The following is a 17,727-nucleotide window of genomic DNA, read 5'->3' as shown; positions in this document are numbered from 1 at the left end:
TTGAATGATGAGCCATCAAAGAAGCTTAGGAAAAAATTGTCAGAGAGTTAGGAACAGAGCTGAATGAGCAGTGTCACAAAAGGCCAGAAAGGAGAGAGTGATCAGGAGGGAAGGATGGTTAACAGTGGCAAATTCTGCATCAAGGTTGGCAAGGATAAGGATTGAGAAAAGGTTATCAGGTTTATCAGTTAACAGATCATTGGTCATTTTAAAGAGAGCAGTTTCAGGTGATCAATGAGTCTGGCAACCAAACTACAAAGATTAAGAGATGAATGAGAGGAGAGAAGGTGGAGGTGTTGAGTATAAAGTTTTTTTCTAGGAGTTTAGTTATGAAATGGAAGAGACACTTAAGGCAGGAACTTGAGGGTTTTTCCTGGAGGTTTTGTAAGGATGGGGGAGACTTGAACATGTTTACAGCCAGCAGGGAAGGATCTTATAGATAGGAAGAGATCAGAGATTAGAAAGACGAGGGATGATTGTAGGAACAATTTTCTAGATAAGATGGGAGAAGATGGAATCAAGGGTACTTCATAAATAAAGGGTATTTGCCTTATTAATAAATGCCACCTCTTCATCAGATACTGGAGGAAAGTAAAGAACAGGATGACATTAAGGGATTTTGAGATTTAGTAAGAATAGGGAGGGGTAAGGCATAGGGACACATTTCTTGCTTATCAGTAGTTTTACCTTCCCAAATGTAAGATTATTGTGGGAAGAAGCTTTATACTTTTTTTTATTTCATAGTGCCTAATTGAATATTATACATAATATGCATCATAGATACATAACAATAACCAAATAATAGAGCATAACCACATTAAGATATGCTTTCCCCCAGGATGCTTTGCAACAGAGATTGACCCAACAGGATACATCTGTTCTTCAGCTTAAACAAGAACTTTTGAGGACAAATATGGACAAGGATGAGCTACACAACCAGAATGTGAGTTATATGAAAGCTCTCTGAGCTGAAGCTGGGACAGGTGACCTTGTTGAACACGACATGAAAGGCCCTAAGACTTCCAATATCAGTGTGTATTCTCATGTTGCCTTGGGATTATTTCTGTTCCTAGACATATCCTAGGCCATACTGGGAAGAGAGATCTTTGGGCCTCAAAACAACTTTGCTGACCCTGAGACACTAGGCTAAAAGTATCTGCAACCCAACTGTGTCTCTGAGGAGACATGGAAGGGTCCTCTACTTTTTCTCCAAGCAATATGAAGTGCTATTTCACATGGCTGTAAATTTTTGAAAAATTAGATATTTATCCCAAATTGGATTGTCAAGCTTTTGGGTGAACCTTATCCTTTGTGTTCTTCTTACAGGTGGACCTTCAGAGGAAACTAGATGAGAGGAGCCGCCTCTTAGGAGAGTATAAAGTAAGAATGGAACTAGAGTAGCAAATAATTTCCTTCTATCACTTGTAAATGACCTGTTGTTCCCTATTGCTGCTTCTGAAAGAAAGAACTGAAGCCATCCTTTCCTCCCTTCCTCTGTGGTTCTTATTCATACCTATTTGATCTTTGCTGTGATTCTCAATCTCTCTCCCACATAAACTCTCCAATTTCTCAATTGTAGTATGAGGGAAAATGAGGAATCAAAGATGATACCAAGGTTGTGGAAGACTGGTTTGGTAGAAGGAGCATTTTGCTCAGACAGAAAGTCTGGGTTCTTGTCTCATTTCTGCTGCTAATGAGGTGCCTCGGGTTGAGACTCTGTAACCCTGTGAGCTTCAGTTTCCTTAATGAAAATGAAGATAATTCCCCTGTTTAGTTCATTGAATTACTAGTAGGATCAAACAAGATAATAAGTGTAAGAGTGATCTACAAAGGATATGACATACAATATGGTATAACTGAAAGCATTGGAACAAAAGTCAAAGGATCTTCTCCTAGCTCTGTTGCTAACTAACTGTGTGAGACTTAGTTTCCACACTACCAAATGAAGAGTTTCAACTAGATTGTTTCTTTCAGGTCTATCTTCTAGTGACTATGAAACATAAACTATTATTATATGTTTTCCTAATGCCATTTTTGTACCTATTTGAATAGACAGATTAGTGTATAGAGTTAGGCCCCTTTTAGATGTTGTTTCTTGTATTCTCCCCTTTATTGCTCTGGAGTAATCTGAGGAAATGACTGTCCCCTTAAAATTGATGAAAATGATCTTATTGAATGTCTAACATATTTCTACTTTATAGTGGAAAGTTTTTGAAAAAGTCATTTATCTGGGCCTGTGGAAGCTCCCGAGTTTGTCATCCTAGAGTGTGAGAAAGTTGACAAAACCTTTTCATATTATTGAGTTCAGGTCTTGCTTTTTGTCACTATTGTGTAAATAAGTAAAGAGTTAGTTGCCATTCAGACCAGAAATAGGAACTTAGTGAGAGTTCTCACAGTGGGAACTAGAATAGAAACAAGAAGAGATAATAGTCAGATGATGGCTGTCAGAAGGCTCTGATATAATGCTCTGGTTGAACTCCAGAGATGGGGATAGTTGCCACTGAGTACTAGAGAAACAAAGGCCAGATGCTAGCCTAGGACAGCAAAGAAGCTGACCATCCAACAAAGGCAGAACCAAATTGAGCATCTGGGTCCTAGTCTCTGCTCTAGTGCCAGAGTACAATAATAATTTCATTTTACTCTGGCTTGATCTGAGTTTGGTATATTGTGTTTATTTCCAAGCATCATATTTTAGGAAGAACATAAAAATTTAGGGGGCATCAAGAAGAGGTGAAGTGGTATACAAAGGCTGGATGAAGGAAGAAGAGAAGACTTGGGAAAAGGCATGATCTCTCTCTTCACTTAAAGAACTGTGTCAGAGACAGATTAGAGTTATTCTGCCTGGCCCTAAATGGCAGGTATGAATATGACTAAATCCATCTTACAGCATAACACAGTGGAAAAGAGTACTGGATTTGGAATCAGAGGGTTTAGGTTCAAATCCCAGCTTTGCATCTTATTACTTGTCAGTCAAGTCATTTAACTTCACTAGCTCTCAGTTTCCTTATTTGTAAAATTTGGGGGTTGGATTAGATGAGCTTTAATGTCTCTTTCACTTTTAAATCTATAATCCTATGAAATGTAGAAAACATTTAACATCTATGTTACTTCATGATAAATTAATTAGAATGTTAACAAAACCAAATGCTAAGTGTGGTCTGAGACAAAAAATTGTTGTTACTAGCCAGAGGTAGAGCCAGAAGTGGGGTGGGGATCAAGAAAGGCTTCCTTGAAAAAGTAGCCTTTGATGGGGCTTTAAAAGCACAGTTGAAAGTGAAGCACTTTTTCCTGGGGGCAGAAATAACCAATTTAGCTGAAACAAAGAATGTGTGCTTGGAAGAAAGGATGCTGTTGAGCAGGAATTAAAATCAAGGGTTAGAAGCTAAAGGGAGGCAGATTTTAGCTTAGCTTGACTTTGTAAAGAATAGATTAAGTCAGACTAACCTCATTTCCTTTCTTAACAGGGCTACTAGATAAGATAGTAGCTAGAACTTACCCAAAGCATTTGTCAGAGTCAAGTGGAGAAAAAGGAAAATTGTGGGACAATATTTGGATCCCAAATTGGTTGATGACAGGACCGCCCAAAAAAGTGGTCATTAGTGGATCAATGTTAACTCAAAGGGTTGCTTCTGGCAGAGCATCCCAGGGATTTATCCTTGGCTCTCTGTATTAGTTTTACATTTTAAAACAACCATTTGGATAAAGAAATGGACAATATGATTATCAAATGTACAGATGATACAAATCTAGGGGGAATAGCTAACTCATTGAATGATAGGATCAAAAAGTTTTCACCAGACTCCAAATTTGGACTGACTATATTAAAATAAAATTTAAATTTAAAGTCCTACAATAAGTTCAATAAAACCAGCTTCACAAGGATGACATGGGGGTGGCATCATTCCAAAGCAGTCCATCCAAAAAAGACCTGGAGAGTTTTTTCAATCATGTCCAACACTTTGTGACCTCATTTTGGGTTTTCTTGACAAAGATATTGAAGTGGCTTGTCATTTCCTTCTCCAGCTCATTTTACAGATGAGGAAATTGAGGCAAACAAGGTTAAGTGATTTGCCCAGGATATTACAGCTAACCCTAAACGAATCCAAGTTTAGAGAAACAGGTCAAAGGTAAGGAGAGGACTTCCAGGGAAGAGAGCTGTAGAGGCCTCTATAAAGTAGAAGGATATAACTACAAGGTTAGAGTAAGATAGCTGTAGCCCTGAGGGGGAGTCTTGGAAGACTTTATCTGTCTGTGCCATCCTCAGCTAGAGAACCCATCCCCAGAGAGGGTAAAGGGACCTTTAGAGGTCATCTAACCCACCCTCTTCATTTTACAGTTTAAAAACAGGAACTAATAGAAGCTTAGACTGCCCCCTGAATCCAGAAGTAGTGTCAGCCAAAATACACCTTGAACTAGGAGCTGGAATAACCTGTTCTGGCATCCAGCTGGACAAAGTTGAGGTGAGGTTGTGGGCTTGGAGCCAGCAAACAGCTGCTAGTCAAGCTCATCTAGTTGCAAAGTAAGTAACTGTCTATTGTAAGGTCACCTTTTTCTATGATTTTTGTAATTCCTTTTCTCCCTTTTCTTACCAATGGAAGATCCTTTTCAAAAAATGTTAACATAATCTGAGCTGAGCTAAGGGGCCAAGATAGGTAGAAAGACCATGGCACCCCTAGAGGTTAGAATGGGAGTAGCAGCAGCTATTCTGGTTTTCTGGTGGAACTGGGTCTGTATAAAGACTATGGAAGCTTTAGATTTGAAGAGCCAGAAGACAGCAAAAACTTATTTCTTCTGACTTAGGCTTTTCCTCATATCATTCCCTTCCCCCTAAATCCTTTTTTGCCGGGGCACTTTGATCTCAGACTTCTTGTCCTCATGGAACAGTACCACAAGGGCCTTTCTCCAGCAGGTGGTCCTTTCCTGGAGTGGCCTGAGCTTGGGGAGAGCAGCTGTCTGTTCTACCTTTGTCCTGCTGTATTTCTGAAAGCTTCTTCATCCTTTGCTTTTGCAGAAAGAGTTGGGTCAGAAGGATCGACTCATACAGCAACACCAGGTCAAGCTAGAGGAAGCACTCAGGAAACTTTCTGAGGCCAGTTACCAACAGGTGGGGATGTAGTCAGTTACACTGATTATACTACCACACTGAGCAGAAGCAACCCTTTTCTAACTTGTTTTCTTGGCTTTGTAGGTTGATCTAGAACGAGAACTGGAACATAAGGATGTCCTCTTGGCGCATTGTATGAAGAGAGATGCAGATGAGGTAACACAAATGTATCAGACTTGGAGTTTTCCTTTCCCATTTTCTAACATAGAAACAATTTCTGCCCCAGGACTACACAAAGACCCATAGGCCTTTTTTTCCCCTATGATGCCATCCAGTTGATGTTGGAAGGGGAAGCCTTCTTTCTTTTTTTTTTTTAAACTCAGATCTTTCGGCACTGCTGCAGCTAGGGTTGAAATTAGGATGAGAGCTTTTTTTCCCCCCTTAAATCCCTATGATCTGTATCTTCCCCCTCAAGAAGCATCTCTTCTGTTTCATTTCCTTTTCTTGCATCAGCAGGTTACCAACTACAACAGTCATAATGTTCAAAGCAATGGATTTTTCCTTCCAATGTCTGGGAAAGGAACTGCCTCTGCTGCCCATAGAGGGGTAAGTACCTAGATTTTTGAGCACAGGTGTCTCACATTAACACATGCCACAACACTCCTCCAGTACCATCTATTCGAGTCCCAAGCTTTGGCCAGAATCAGGTCTTTTCACTATCCCAGATCCCCCCCTCTTAGAATTGCTCTGGTGATAAGAGAAGTTAATGATCTGAAACCAAGAGCAAGCAAGTAATGTAGAAGAGGCTACTCGGCAAACTCCCTTCCCTTTCCCTCATAAGAAAACATAGACCAACAATGTAGACAGTGATAAAAAAGTATGTTCTAGAGGCTTCTCCTCCATGCTCTTCAGCCAGATAACTGCCAGGGCTGACCTGATTAAGGCAATGGCAAGATAGCTTTTCTTGAGGAAACCTCTTTTGTCCATAGGCCAATGATCTGCAGCTTGTCCGAGATGCTCTTCGGAGCCTTCGGAACAGCTTCAGTGGCCACGACCCACAGCACCATACCATCGACAGCTTGGAGCAAGGCATCTCCAGCCTCATGGAGCGCCTACATGTCATGGAGATGCAGAAGAAACAGGACAGACGGGTAAGCCTGCACCTCTAGCAGGTACTTTTAGGAAAGGGGGAGAAAGCACTAAAGAGACGTGTTTCTGTGAATTTTAAGTGAGATGAGGGCAAAGGTAAAATGTAAGGCTGGATCAGCTGGCTTGTTGAGAGTTGCATGTTTTTGGCCTTTTTTTCCACCAGGCCTGTTTTTTATGTTTAGATAAGTTAGGCCTAGAGTTGATGATTATCATTCTTTTTGATTTCAATGTGGATCCTTTAGGGACTTAGCCTTCCTGGCCCCAAAGGATCACTCTTAGCATTACATACTTCATTGCAAATATATTTAGCTGTTAAATTTTTTGGTTCTTTAGGTGATGACTGGTGAGAGGGAAATATATTAAGTGTATTTTTATTACATGAACTTCCTTATGAGTCTCCCATATAGTAGTTGGAAATTGGACTATACTAATACTGGTTCTCTTGGTCTGAATCCTCAGGTTCGGGGCAAATCACCAAGAGGCAGTGAATACCGGGAATCCTGGCCCCCTAATTCAAGTGAGTACCTACTAGTTCAATAAGGTAATTGTTCGTTTCCCAACAACCCCCAGTAAGGACTCCTGGCAAATTAAACCAAAAGTTTAAGCTTTTCATTCCTATCATCACTTGGGTAGAGAATCTATAATTTTGGGCTATTTGGAGTTCCTAGCTACCCACGTTCCACATTACAAAGGTTTTATTTACTTGTGGAACTTTGCTCTCATTGAAAGGATAGAACTTAATAATTTCTAAAATTTAAGGAAAAAACATCAACACTAGTAAGCTTATCTAGGAAGGAAATGACTCATACAGATTTTAAATGCATTTAAAAAAAAATATAAGCTTAAACTCCCAATTTATATAGAAATCCAATCTCAGACATGTCAATTATCCTGAGCTGAGCAGCATAGATCCAGCACTGCTTAGAAGCAAGAGTTTGGTTCTCTGAGAGTTTCTTTAGCCTGCTGGGTTAGGCTAAGCTAGTGAAACTAGTTTAAAGCTAAAAAATGCTTGCACCATCTAGTGGCAAGGATTTTGAAATGCTTTTTTTTTCTCCTGCCAGTGGCAGTAAATTGCTTTGTCCTTCATTTATTGCAAATTTTTCCATTGTTCTTTTAGAGAGTTCTGAAATCTTATCTAGATTGCCCTTTGATATTTTCCCTTCCCTTTTCTATTTTACCTCTAGATTTTGACACCAGATTTCATCCTTAGTACTTTGTCTAGTTCCCTATAGACCAGAGGTTTTTGATCCATGGATAAATTTCAGGGGTGGGGAAGTAGTCCATGAATTTGGTTAGGGAAAAAAATTACATCTTTATTTTCACTAAACTTTAATTTAAACTGAGCATTTCTTTCAATATGGTAGTGTTAGAATTCTATAGAATGCCAAAGGGGTCCAGGACACCAAAAAGGTCAAGTATTTATTCAACTTCAGTAGCAATTAAAGCATATATTGTCATCTAGAATGCTAAACTTGATGCATATGAATTTTTTATACTAGCAAATCCATTAATAATTAAGTCATTAAAAGTTAAACACTAGAGGTTTTCAAGAAGAATTAGAAGTTTAAATAAAGAAATAAATTGTCTACAAAGTAAATCAAAAGCATTCCAAAAGAAATATAACAAATAGACCTGCAAGCCTATTAGCATTTCTGCAAATCTTTGGTCCCAACCATATTGATTTGTTTTCCTGAATAATTATTTTTGTCTTCATAAGTCTTTAATCTGATTTCCTGGTCACAGTGGTTTACAGAATAACATACATATTATTTCATAAATTGACATGAACTTTTAAAATGCCTAAATTCATTTTGTCTTTTTATTTCTAAATGTTTGTTTCAGACAGCATTTTCCCCAATTTAGTGAAGATTTGATGATGTAGATTAGACTGAATCTTTAGAAATTTCATTATGTTTAGAGGACTATGCAAGAGAGTATATGGTAAGGATCAAGGGAATTTGAGAGAAAGAGATCTATATTTAAGAACATATACGCATGTAAATGTATAAACATATTCATCTATATATGTCCCCAGAGATAATGGTATGTATATACAACTCATTTAAAATACCTGCAACTTCCTAAATCCCATAAACTAAGTTCTTTATTAAAACTACATATGGTCTTTTAGTCACTATAGTGAAGACTTGCCAATAGAATAGCTTAAATTAATATTTCACAAAGGAGTATCATTGAAGACAATTTCAGCAATGATCTTTTTAATATCAGCTATCAGCTAAACAATGCAAAAAGAGAACGACACATTTCCAAAGTAGAATAGACTGCCATGGAAGGAAGTAATTTCCCTCACCCTGCACTTCAAGCCCAGGATGGATTGCGATTTGTTGAATATGTTTGGGATATAGATTAGACTCCTTTCACTCTGAAATTTTCTCATTCTATGATCTCCACATAAAACACCCTTGCCAACCCTATGCTTGCCCACCCCCTATTCCTCCCAGTGGTCTATATAACCAGCTTCCTTCTTAGAACAATTGTCCCACTTATTCAGGATTAAATGTCCAGAGTAACTTAAGAGAAAAGTGTTTATTAAGAGCTTCAGGAGTAACAAAAATCCCTGTGACTAATTTTGGGTCCCTAGAATAACAGTTTTTCAGTGGTCTCAGAATATCCTTTTTTTGGTGTGAGTTACAACCAGATATAGCTAGCTACCATTGACAGTCTTTGGACAAATGCAAAGGAGAAAAGTAAGACATAGAGCTCAGAGACATGTGCTTCAGAACTCCTACAGCTCAGTGGAAGATAGGTCTTATATTTTTCAGATGGGGAGTTCTTTTTTGTCTTTTAGGGACCAGAGTTCCCACTAGTCTTTATTGCCCCAATTAGTATCCTCTTTTGAATCATACAAGCATAACAAAAGGATATTTTACTGCTGACTTCCGTATTGAGAATCTCTGTGTACCTCCTGTTGTGTACTTTTTCTTTCAAATGAAACTTGACTATGTTTGTTTCTTATCAAAAACCTTGACCTCTGGCAGCATTGCTCTGTCTACTCATACAGTATTCCATTCCAGAAGCATCTGGGATATGAATGGATTTAGGGCTCTTCAGGGCAGAGCTCATGTTTGAGGCACCTTTTTTCCTCATGGCCCCACTATTGAGTTCTTATGGATCATTCTCTATGTGTATGGTATGTTGATAGGAATAAGGAAATTGTACCATGACCTGGCAGATGCCTGGACATTTGGATGACAGAGGTGGGGTCAGTGTTAAAGGTAAAGCTCATGATCCTGACCACAAGATTATCTCTCATTTTGCAGAGTTGCCTCATTCACAGAGTTCTCCAACCATCAACAACAATGCTTGCACTAAAGTGCTTTATTTCACTGACCGTTCACTTACTCCCTTCATGGTGAACATACCAAAGAGGTAAGATATTGGAGGTACTTCATCTTTATAAGAAAGGAGAGGAAGACAAAGCCAGATGTTTCCCTCACTACTCTTTTGACCCATATGGTAACTTGGAAATATCTGATAACCACAGATCACAACTGGCTTGAGGATAGGAGCCTGGTGGGGATTAATACACTACCACAGGTAAAAAGGGAGGTAGAATATATTAATGTTACCTAAATGCACTTTTATTTACTGTGCTAAAATATACAAATTTGATCTGTTTGATTTTATTTTCGTTATTGTTGCTATTTTTAAAAATCCACATTCAGCAATGTTAGAATTGACCAAATGATCATCTAGACAATTTACAAGCCACAAAATATTATTAAAAAAGTGATAGATAGTGAGTTCTAAGCCTGGCTTTCCCAACTCTAACTGGGTAGCTATGGGCAAGGTAATTCATCTCTCTAAGCCTTGATTTCTCCCTTTGTAAAATGAGGAACTTATAGTAAATGACTGCTAAGATTCTTTCCAGCTCTGCAATTCTTTCAGGGCTGGAGTAGGTTTATGGCCACTCTCTCTACAGGATTTACCTGAGCTGGGGATAGGATTGGTGACTAGATGAGTGTTGAAACATTTTGTGTAAGGGAAGAACTGACAACAAGGCAAATAGCTGCCAAAAGAATTAACTGTGCCTTCTTCCCTCCTCTGACATTGCCCCCACCTGGGGCAGGCCCTATTACCTCACACTAGGACTGTTTAGCAATAACTGGTTGAACTCACTCCCTGGAGCTGATCCCTATTCCAATCCATATACAGCTATCAAAGTAATATTCCTGAAACACTGGTCTGAACAATCTACTCCCCCAAGTGCCATTCAGTAACTGGCTCCCTATCACCTCCATGATCAAATATAAAGCTCTCTATTTGGAGTTCAAAGCCCTTCATAACCTGGCCCTTTCCTGGCTTTCTAGCCTTCTTATACTTTTTTCCACCTCCCACCTTCCTCACCACCACCACTGCATTCCCTAAAATGCCAGTCTTTTAGTTCTCTGGACATTTTCACTGGTTGTCTTCCTTGCCTGGAATTCTCTCCCTCCTCACCTTCTCCTCTTGGCCTCCCTGGCCTCCTTTAAGTCCCAGCTAAATATCCTCCTATGAGAAGCCTTTTCTGATCACTTCTTAATGCTAGCTAGTGCCTTCCCTTTGTTGATTACCTCCAGTCTATCCTGTCTGTATCTTATCTGTAGCTAGCTGTTTGCTGGTTGTCTCCCCTTTCTTAGACAGTGAGTTCCATGAGAGCAGGGATAGTTTTTTAATTTAATTTAATTTTTTTTTTTGCCTTTTGCAAAGTGCCGTATTTAGCACATAGTAGGCACCAAATAAATGTTTGTTGACTGACTGCCAGGTGAGAGCTCATGCATGCAATATATGTAATAGTGTTCACAATGGCCATAGGATATGCTTCTTGGGACCCATTTTGTCAGTGGATGCCCCACAAAGGTGCTTATCTTGTACTATGACAGCACCAACCCTGACAGCTCATAAACATGCCCTAAGATTAGAAAAGCAAGTTCTGAATAGGCTCAATGTAATTCTAGTGCTAAACTGCAGATTGAAGGCTAGAACTCCAGGGGATTTACTTAGTTTTCTTTGCCATCATTCTTGTAGCTGCTACTTGTTGGCCTTAAGCATTTGTTTCCAAATCTTCTAAGCATCCCAGTTAATTTATTCACTTTTTAGGCAGGTGATTTCACAAGCATAAAAAAGCACTGCTTCAATGGTACAGATCACAGCTTGTTCCTTCTCAGTAGTAAATCCTTGAAACACACAGAGCTTTAAAAGCTCAGGGTCACAAAGCTACTAAGTATCAGAGATTGAACCCAACATGTCCTGACTGATAGACTCAACGATCTAAACTAAGCATATGCCACATTATTTCTACAGGAATAAATACAAAGGGAAGCTAGGTGGTTTAGCAGATTAAGAGCCAGGCTTGGAGATGGCAGGATCTGGGTTCAAATGTGACCCTTTCAGAGCACTTAACCCCAATTGCCTAGGCCTTATTTCTCTTCTGTCTTATAAGTGATATTAAGACAGAAGGTGAAAGTTTTTTTTTTTTAAGAGTAAATACAAATTGTAAAAAAAATCAAAACTACATATGCTATCTACCAAAGAAAGCTGTGGAATTTGTTTTTCTCCAGAAAGTTCTTTCTGAGTTGTGTTAGCAGCAAATCTTCCTTGAGACATGAAGATAGCTTGGTTCTGAAAGGGTACTACCAGCCCACAGAACTAGGAGGTGATGTTGTGCTTTCTTCCTGAGGTTACTCACTGAGACAAACCCTACAGGCCCTGAGTTTAATTCTCAGAGAAAAACACTGGACATTCATTTGCATTTACAATTCTGAGTTCAGATCATGTGCAGTATGGATCTTATTCTCTTCAGCCAACTGGTTTCCCAATGTCTAGTGTTTTCCAATCATCTGGGATATTAGGGCCAGGGGCCCATTGAGGCCATGCTTACATGCCTGTAGTGGCCTTGGCAGCAGCTTGTGTTTAAAGTTGACATTCTTCCCTTCCCACAACTCCATTGAATAACAGGCTATTTTAGTGCTCTCTTTAACTCCTGTGTTGCAGGTTGGGGGAGGTGACACTGAAGGATTTTAAAGCAGCTATTGACCGGGAAGGAAATCACCGATACCACTTTAAAGCCCTGGATCCCGAGTTTGGCACTGTCAAAGAGGAGGTATAGTACAAAAGCTCCTACTGGAAACCTGCATAACGTCATCAGTAATCAAGAGATGAGACCTTCCCTTCAGCCCCTTTTGCTGTTCAGAGCTAATACCCAAGTTTACTAAAGTAATTTTTGATTTGGCTAAAGCTTAGATTCTAATCAAAAGAATTGTTCAGAACCTGTTTGGTCCAAGATTGGGTATCCCCAGAATCAGAGAGTTGTGCGATAGGTCAAGGAACTGTCAACTTAACCAAGAATTAGCTGAGATAGGACTGGATATCAGGCTCCAATATATGTGACTAGGCAAGTCAAAATGAAAGCCGTATTATTCTACATTTTTTAAAATAAGCAAACAGGCTTGGTCTTAAGCCTGAGACTCATTCTGTGGAAATAATGGATATTTTATGGGAATAATGGGTATCTTGTGTGAATGAGATAGCACTTTTTTTTTTAGTTTATAAAAGTGAACTAATCTTTTATTCTCTTAAAAAATTTTTTTTTAATTTAGAATATTTTTCCAAGGCTACATGATTCATGATCTTTCCTACCCCATTTCTCTCCCCCTTTCTGGAGCTGACAGGCAGTTCCTCTGGATTATACATGGATCATTATTCAATACCTATCTCCATGTTAATCATATTTGCAATAAAGTGAATGGTGTAATACTTCTCAATTAGTGTGTGTGAAAAATGTTTAAGGAAGATCAGAGAGAATAGTTCTTCCCAGGTCCTAGAGTAGCTTCATGGTTTGCAACTCTCTCCTATCTACAAAAGTAAAGCTTCAGTCCTTTTTCTTGAGGCAAATTCTAGGTCATGGGTATTTCAAGAATCCCCAACAGGATTTTAGGCTGAAAAAAAAAAAATTGAAAACCATACTTTCCAAAGGTAAAGATTTTCCAATATACTGGTTCTGAATTTACTTTTTCCTTCTTCCTCTTAATAGAGTTTGTGATAAAAATGAAAGATGAGGTCCAAGAAACATGTTAATACTGACCCTCTTTTCCTTATTTCATCACATAACTGGACCAGCTAGACCTTTTAGTCTTCCCCTCTTTTATGCTTTTGTGACTTCTTTCTTCCAAGGAACCCTAAGTACTTTATGAACAATAATTTATTAATCCTTATAGTCTCCTGTGAGTGAGGAATTATTTTGTTAATAAGTGAAAAATTAAACGAAACTGAAAAACTAGGTATCCTAATAGAAGAATATGGGGCACTAGGTAGAATTAAAGAGCAGTATTTTTTGTTTTGTTTTTTAAACTTTTGAACCATGTATTGTTATTCCTTGAATAAACATAGTCATAAAGGCAAAATGCACAGCTCATAAATTAGATTACACAGATCTCTGACAACCTATTTAACAACTCTAGCATCTAAGTTGCTTTTGTTTTTTTCACATTATTTTATTTATATTGTTTTAGAATATTTTCCCATGGTTATATGACTCATATTCTCACCCTCCCCACTCCTGGAGCTGACAAGCAATTCCATTGGATTATACATGTCTTATTACTCAAACCCCAAATCATATACCCATATAACCAAGTGATAAAAATCATATGTTTTTCTTCTGTGTTTCTTTTCCCAAAGTTCTTTATTTAGATGTGGATAGCACTCTTTTTCATAAATTCCACGGGATTATTCATGATCATTGCATTGCTCTTAATAGCAGAGTCTGTAACATTTGATCATTCCACAATGTTTCACTTTCTGGGTACAGTGTTCTCCTGGTTCAAGAGCAGTGGTTTTTTTGTTTTTTGTTTTTTGTTTTATCCAAAGCCATATAGCATGTCAGTGTAACAAGGAAAATTGAACTCCACTGCTATGAAACTTTAAACTCAAAGTTTTCTTCTATATCCTCTCTCATATTGTCAAATTGATCTTGGCAGAATCCCCAGTGTTTTTCTCACTTTCATTTTCTAGGTCTTTCATGATGATGATGTTATTCCTGGATGGGAAGGGAAAATTGTGGCCTGGGTTGAAGAAGATCATGGAGAGAACTGACATTGACTCCTAGACTGGGGGCTTATGGAACCTGGTCACTTTCTGGCTACTTCACTCAGGAATGAGGACTTAACCCACTGAAAGGTTTCTAAGTCATGCTGCCAAAAGAGAAGCCTTTTCAAGTGAGATAGCCAGAGGCCAGTCCCATGTGTATGCCTGGCCTGACTGGTACTCAACATTCCATATCTAGATGTGGACCATGGGTTAATTTGGAGTGGTGACTCCCAGGGGTTGGGAATGCATTGTTTTGTTTTATCCTGATGACAACAACAAACCGAAGGCCTTAACTATTGTGGATGGATGATCCCTTCCAGTGAGGGGCATGGCTGCTACCATTTTAAATCTGGGAATCAGATGCTTTGCTCCTGCATGTACAGTATTATTTTAATTGGTCTCTATGGTTATAGCAAATATAGTCCCAGAATTTGCACTCAAGGGCAAGGCAATCTAACAATTTTCTGCTCCCCTGCAACTTTTGTGAACCAAGAGTACACCTAAGGTGGTACCAAAGAAGAAGGTTCCTCCTTCAAAAATTCTTTTGGATTGGATGTGGATGATGCTTAGTTCTTCATCAGATAGTGACATGGCTGCCCCTCTTCTATTGTATGGTATCTCAAATCAGTATCAAGAACTTGGACCAATCTATCAGAATTGATTCTACAGCTTGCTCTTCAAACTGCTTCCTGGGCTATTTCGTTCTATGTGTTGCAAGTTTCCTTGGGGGACTGTTTAATTTTGAAACTGTTTATTCTTCCAGCTGATGAACTTTTCATTTGAAAGGAATAAGGGGTAAAAAAAGTCCTTAAACATTCAGGCGGGTATGGAAAGGTGCTGCTACCTATATCTTCTTGACTTTCTTTTTCCTATGATTTTCCTTGACTTTTATTCAGCCATCAGTCTCTTTTTTCCAGTCCTACTGGGGACAGTCTTGCTGGCCCAGTATTTCTTTGTGGAACTGGTAGAGTTGGTATGCCCCATGGTTTTAGCCCAAGGCGAGACATTATTTTAATGAGGTTTTATTTAGCATTGGCCAATACTTAGGGTGTGGTGAAAACCATGTGACTTGTTCTGAATGGCAGGGGGAACCACTTAGTTCCTTTCTACTGTATTAGACTTGAGTAGTACAGGAAAGTTTTTCTTGGGGGGGGTAGGGAATTGGGGGGCTCTGGGGAGACAAATTTCCAAATAACATATGGGAAGCTGAGTTTTCTCACCCACCAGCCAAATGCTACCTACAACCAACCAGGCATGCTTATGAAAAGCAGGCTGAACATAACTGCCAATGTACACTGCCAAACCAGAAGAGTCCAACAGATCAACTCTGGGTTCTTTACCCATCTGTCTCCAGTTCATCTCTCATGTTCCATTCCCAAATCATTTCAGAAGACTGTCCTTTGCAACTCTAAGATCACATCTTGTTGTTTTTATATGTAGATAAGTCCTTTTTTTAAATGGTTCATGTTTGCAGAAATTCTTTTGTACCCATTTGCTGTTCATTGAGAACCATGTCTATTTTTATAATATGAATGTGAGTACCCTCTGTATTGTCTCACATTCTGTATGATATTCGTTTTCTAGAGAACCCAGATTGCTAGCTTTTATACAGGCTCTTCTTATCACCCATGTGGTTTAAAAAAAATAGAATAGAAACCAAGCTTTATTTTATTATGAGTGTACCAGTGACAACTAATTTCCCATTTGTTCAACACTACCTGCCATTTTTGGCATTGGAGGTAGTTTTGTGTAGTCAACTTGATTACTCCTTCAGCAGAGAGTTGAGAAGATCCTTTATGCCCTTCATTATAAATGTATCTCAGCTTTTCTCACAATTGAAGAATATGTTTTCTTATCAGAAATGACTGTCAAGCAAATAGTATTTGGGAAAGTCAATTGAGAACAAGTGAAATTTCACTACTGAAGCAAGGAGAAGAAAATAGTATATTCTCCATCTTTTCCAGGAAAAATACCCAATTTCTCTATTGCATGAATTTTAGTATTTTGCTATGACAGCATGTTTATCAGGCCAAAATTCTTTGTATATTTCACTTATGACCTGTTTTGAATGTCTCACAAACAAGTTCTAACTTGTCCATTTTACTTCAGTCAATAGTCATGTTGTTAAGTAGGATATGTGCATTTCCAGAGAAAGCCAACTAAGTTTCAGTCAAGGTGCTCCATCTTCTCTAGTCTTGATTCCCCTCCCTTTTTGGAAAGGAGTCACATGGCACTGAGCCCAAAGAGAAGTTGAAGATTCTTGGAGGGGGCTAAAAATGAAGCATATGCTTTCATTATATTTTGGTTTGGATTCTGCTCCAAATCCTCCATGTACATTAGAGAGTCCTATAGAGTCATTAAGCAGTTAATGACTCTTTCCTGAGAGTTACTATCCCTTTCAGCATCACTTTTTGCACCCATGTCACTGAATAACAGAGAGTTATGATGTTGAGTGACTACCCATGCCACATAGAATCAACCAAATAAAAGTGAACTTGTTTCATTTTTAGCCCCCTCCAAGAATCATCAACTTCTCTTTGGGCTCAGTGCCATGTGACTCCTCTCTAATGACATTTTGTTCAAGGTATTATAATGAAACATTGGTGGGATATATGAAGGTGAAGTCTATGCTGTTGTTGTTTCAGTTAAGCTTGAAAAAAAATATTCCTAGAACACTCACATGTTATTAGACTCTCAGTAGAAGAAATACTACTTAAAATTTAAATGATTTTAAAAAAAATTAATGCCTTCTGGATAAAAACTAGTCTACAGAGGAGTCCAAGCCCTTAAAAAGTCTTGAAACCAAGGCTACTCTTTCATTGTTTGGTTTTCTAAATTAGCTGGAATTGGAACACTCCATAGTAAGTGCATAAACAGCTTGGGTTCAGTGTCTTTTTGCATGGCAATCCTACATTTTGTTTTCCAGCTCTTTAAATCTCTTCCCTCAGGATAGATTATAGCAGGGAAAATTATCTCCATGTATCTATAAAATCCAGGAGAAATCTAATAATTTTTTAAAAAGCACTTAAGTTGGTTAACATTTTTTTAATTTTTTCCACAAAATGTTCATTATTTTTGCACAGTCATACCTACTTTATTGTCTGAGTTTGTATACAGGTGTGGCATGCTTAAGACACATCTATGTTAAGTTTTATTTTCTTAGAAACATGATTATTTGCAACCATTGGTTTCAAAGAATTATTGCACATACTTCCTATTTTCTAGCACTCTCAGCAAAAATTTCCCTGTGTTAATTCCAGAGGCTTCTGATTTGTCTGTTACTGAATTGATAACCAGTCTTACCTGCCTGTATGTACTAGAGATTTGTGTGCTCATTGGAAAAAGAAAATGACACAAGCAATGAATAAAATGGAATTTGCAAACTAAACCCTTTAATAACCCTGCCTCTAGTTTTTCAAGTGAAGTTAATAAAAATTTAACTTTCA

General features: G+C 38.4%; 1 protein-coding gene across 9 annotated transcripts in view; it reads left to right on the top strand.

The window, feature by feature from the left end:
* The window catches only part of DIXDC1 (DIX domain containing 1), a 74,135-nt gene extending 56,408 nt beyond the window's left edge, over positions 1 to 17,727 (top strand). For 7 of the 9 annotated variants that reach the window (XM_056794409.1, XM_056794408.1, XM_016433864.2 and 4 more), the window contains 10 exons: positions 839 to 943; positions 1,327 to 1,380; positions 5,012 to 5,104; positions 5,189 to 5,260; positions 5,558 to 5,650; positions 6,034 to 6,195; positions 6,653 to 6,710; positions 9,475 to 9,583; positions 12,188 to 12,296; positions 14,207 to 17,727. In XM_056794409.1, the coding sequence (XP_056650387.1) occupies positions 839 to 943; positions 1,327 to 1,380; positions 5,012 to 5,104; positions 5,189 to 5,260; positions 5,558 to 5,650; positions 6,034 to 6,195; positions 6,653 to 6,710; positions 9,475 to 9,583; positions 12,188 to 12,296; positions 14,207 to 14,287 (936 nt within the window). In that variant the 3' untranslated portion in view covers positions 14,288 to 17,727. The remainder of the gene's footprint in view (positions 1 to 838; positions 944 to 1,326; positions 1,381 to 5,011; positions 5,105 to 5,188; positions 5,261 to 5,557; positions 5,651 to 6,033; positions 6,196 to 6,652; positions 6,711 to 9,474; positions 9,584 to 12,187; positions 12,297 to 14,206) is intronic. The other 2 variants (XM_016433861.2, XM_007494836.3) reach the window with 1 other exon arrangement.

The sequence above is a fragment of the Monodelphis domestica genome, chromosome 4, assembly GCF_027887165.1.
Source record: "Monodelphis domestica isolate mMonDom1 chromosome 4, mMonDom1.pri, whole genome shotgun sequence".
NCBI classification, from domain to species: Eukaryota; Metazoa; Chordata; class Mammalia; order Didelphimorphia; family Didelphidae; genus Monodelphis; species Monodelphis domestica.
Note: the sequence above shows the minus strand (reverse complement) of the source record. Positions and strands in the feature narration are given on the sequence as shown.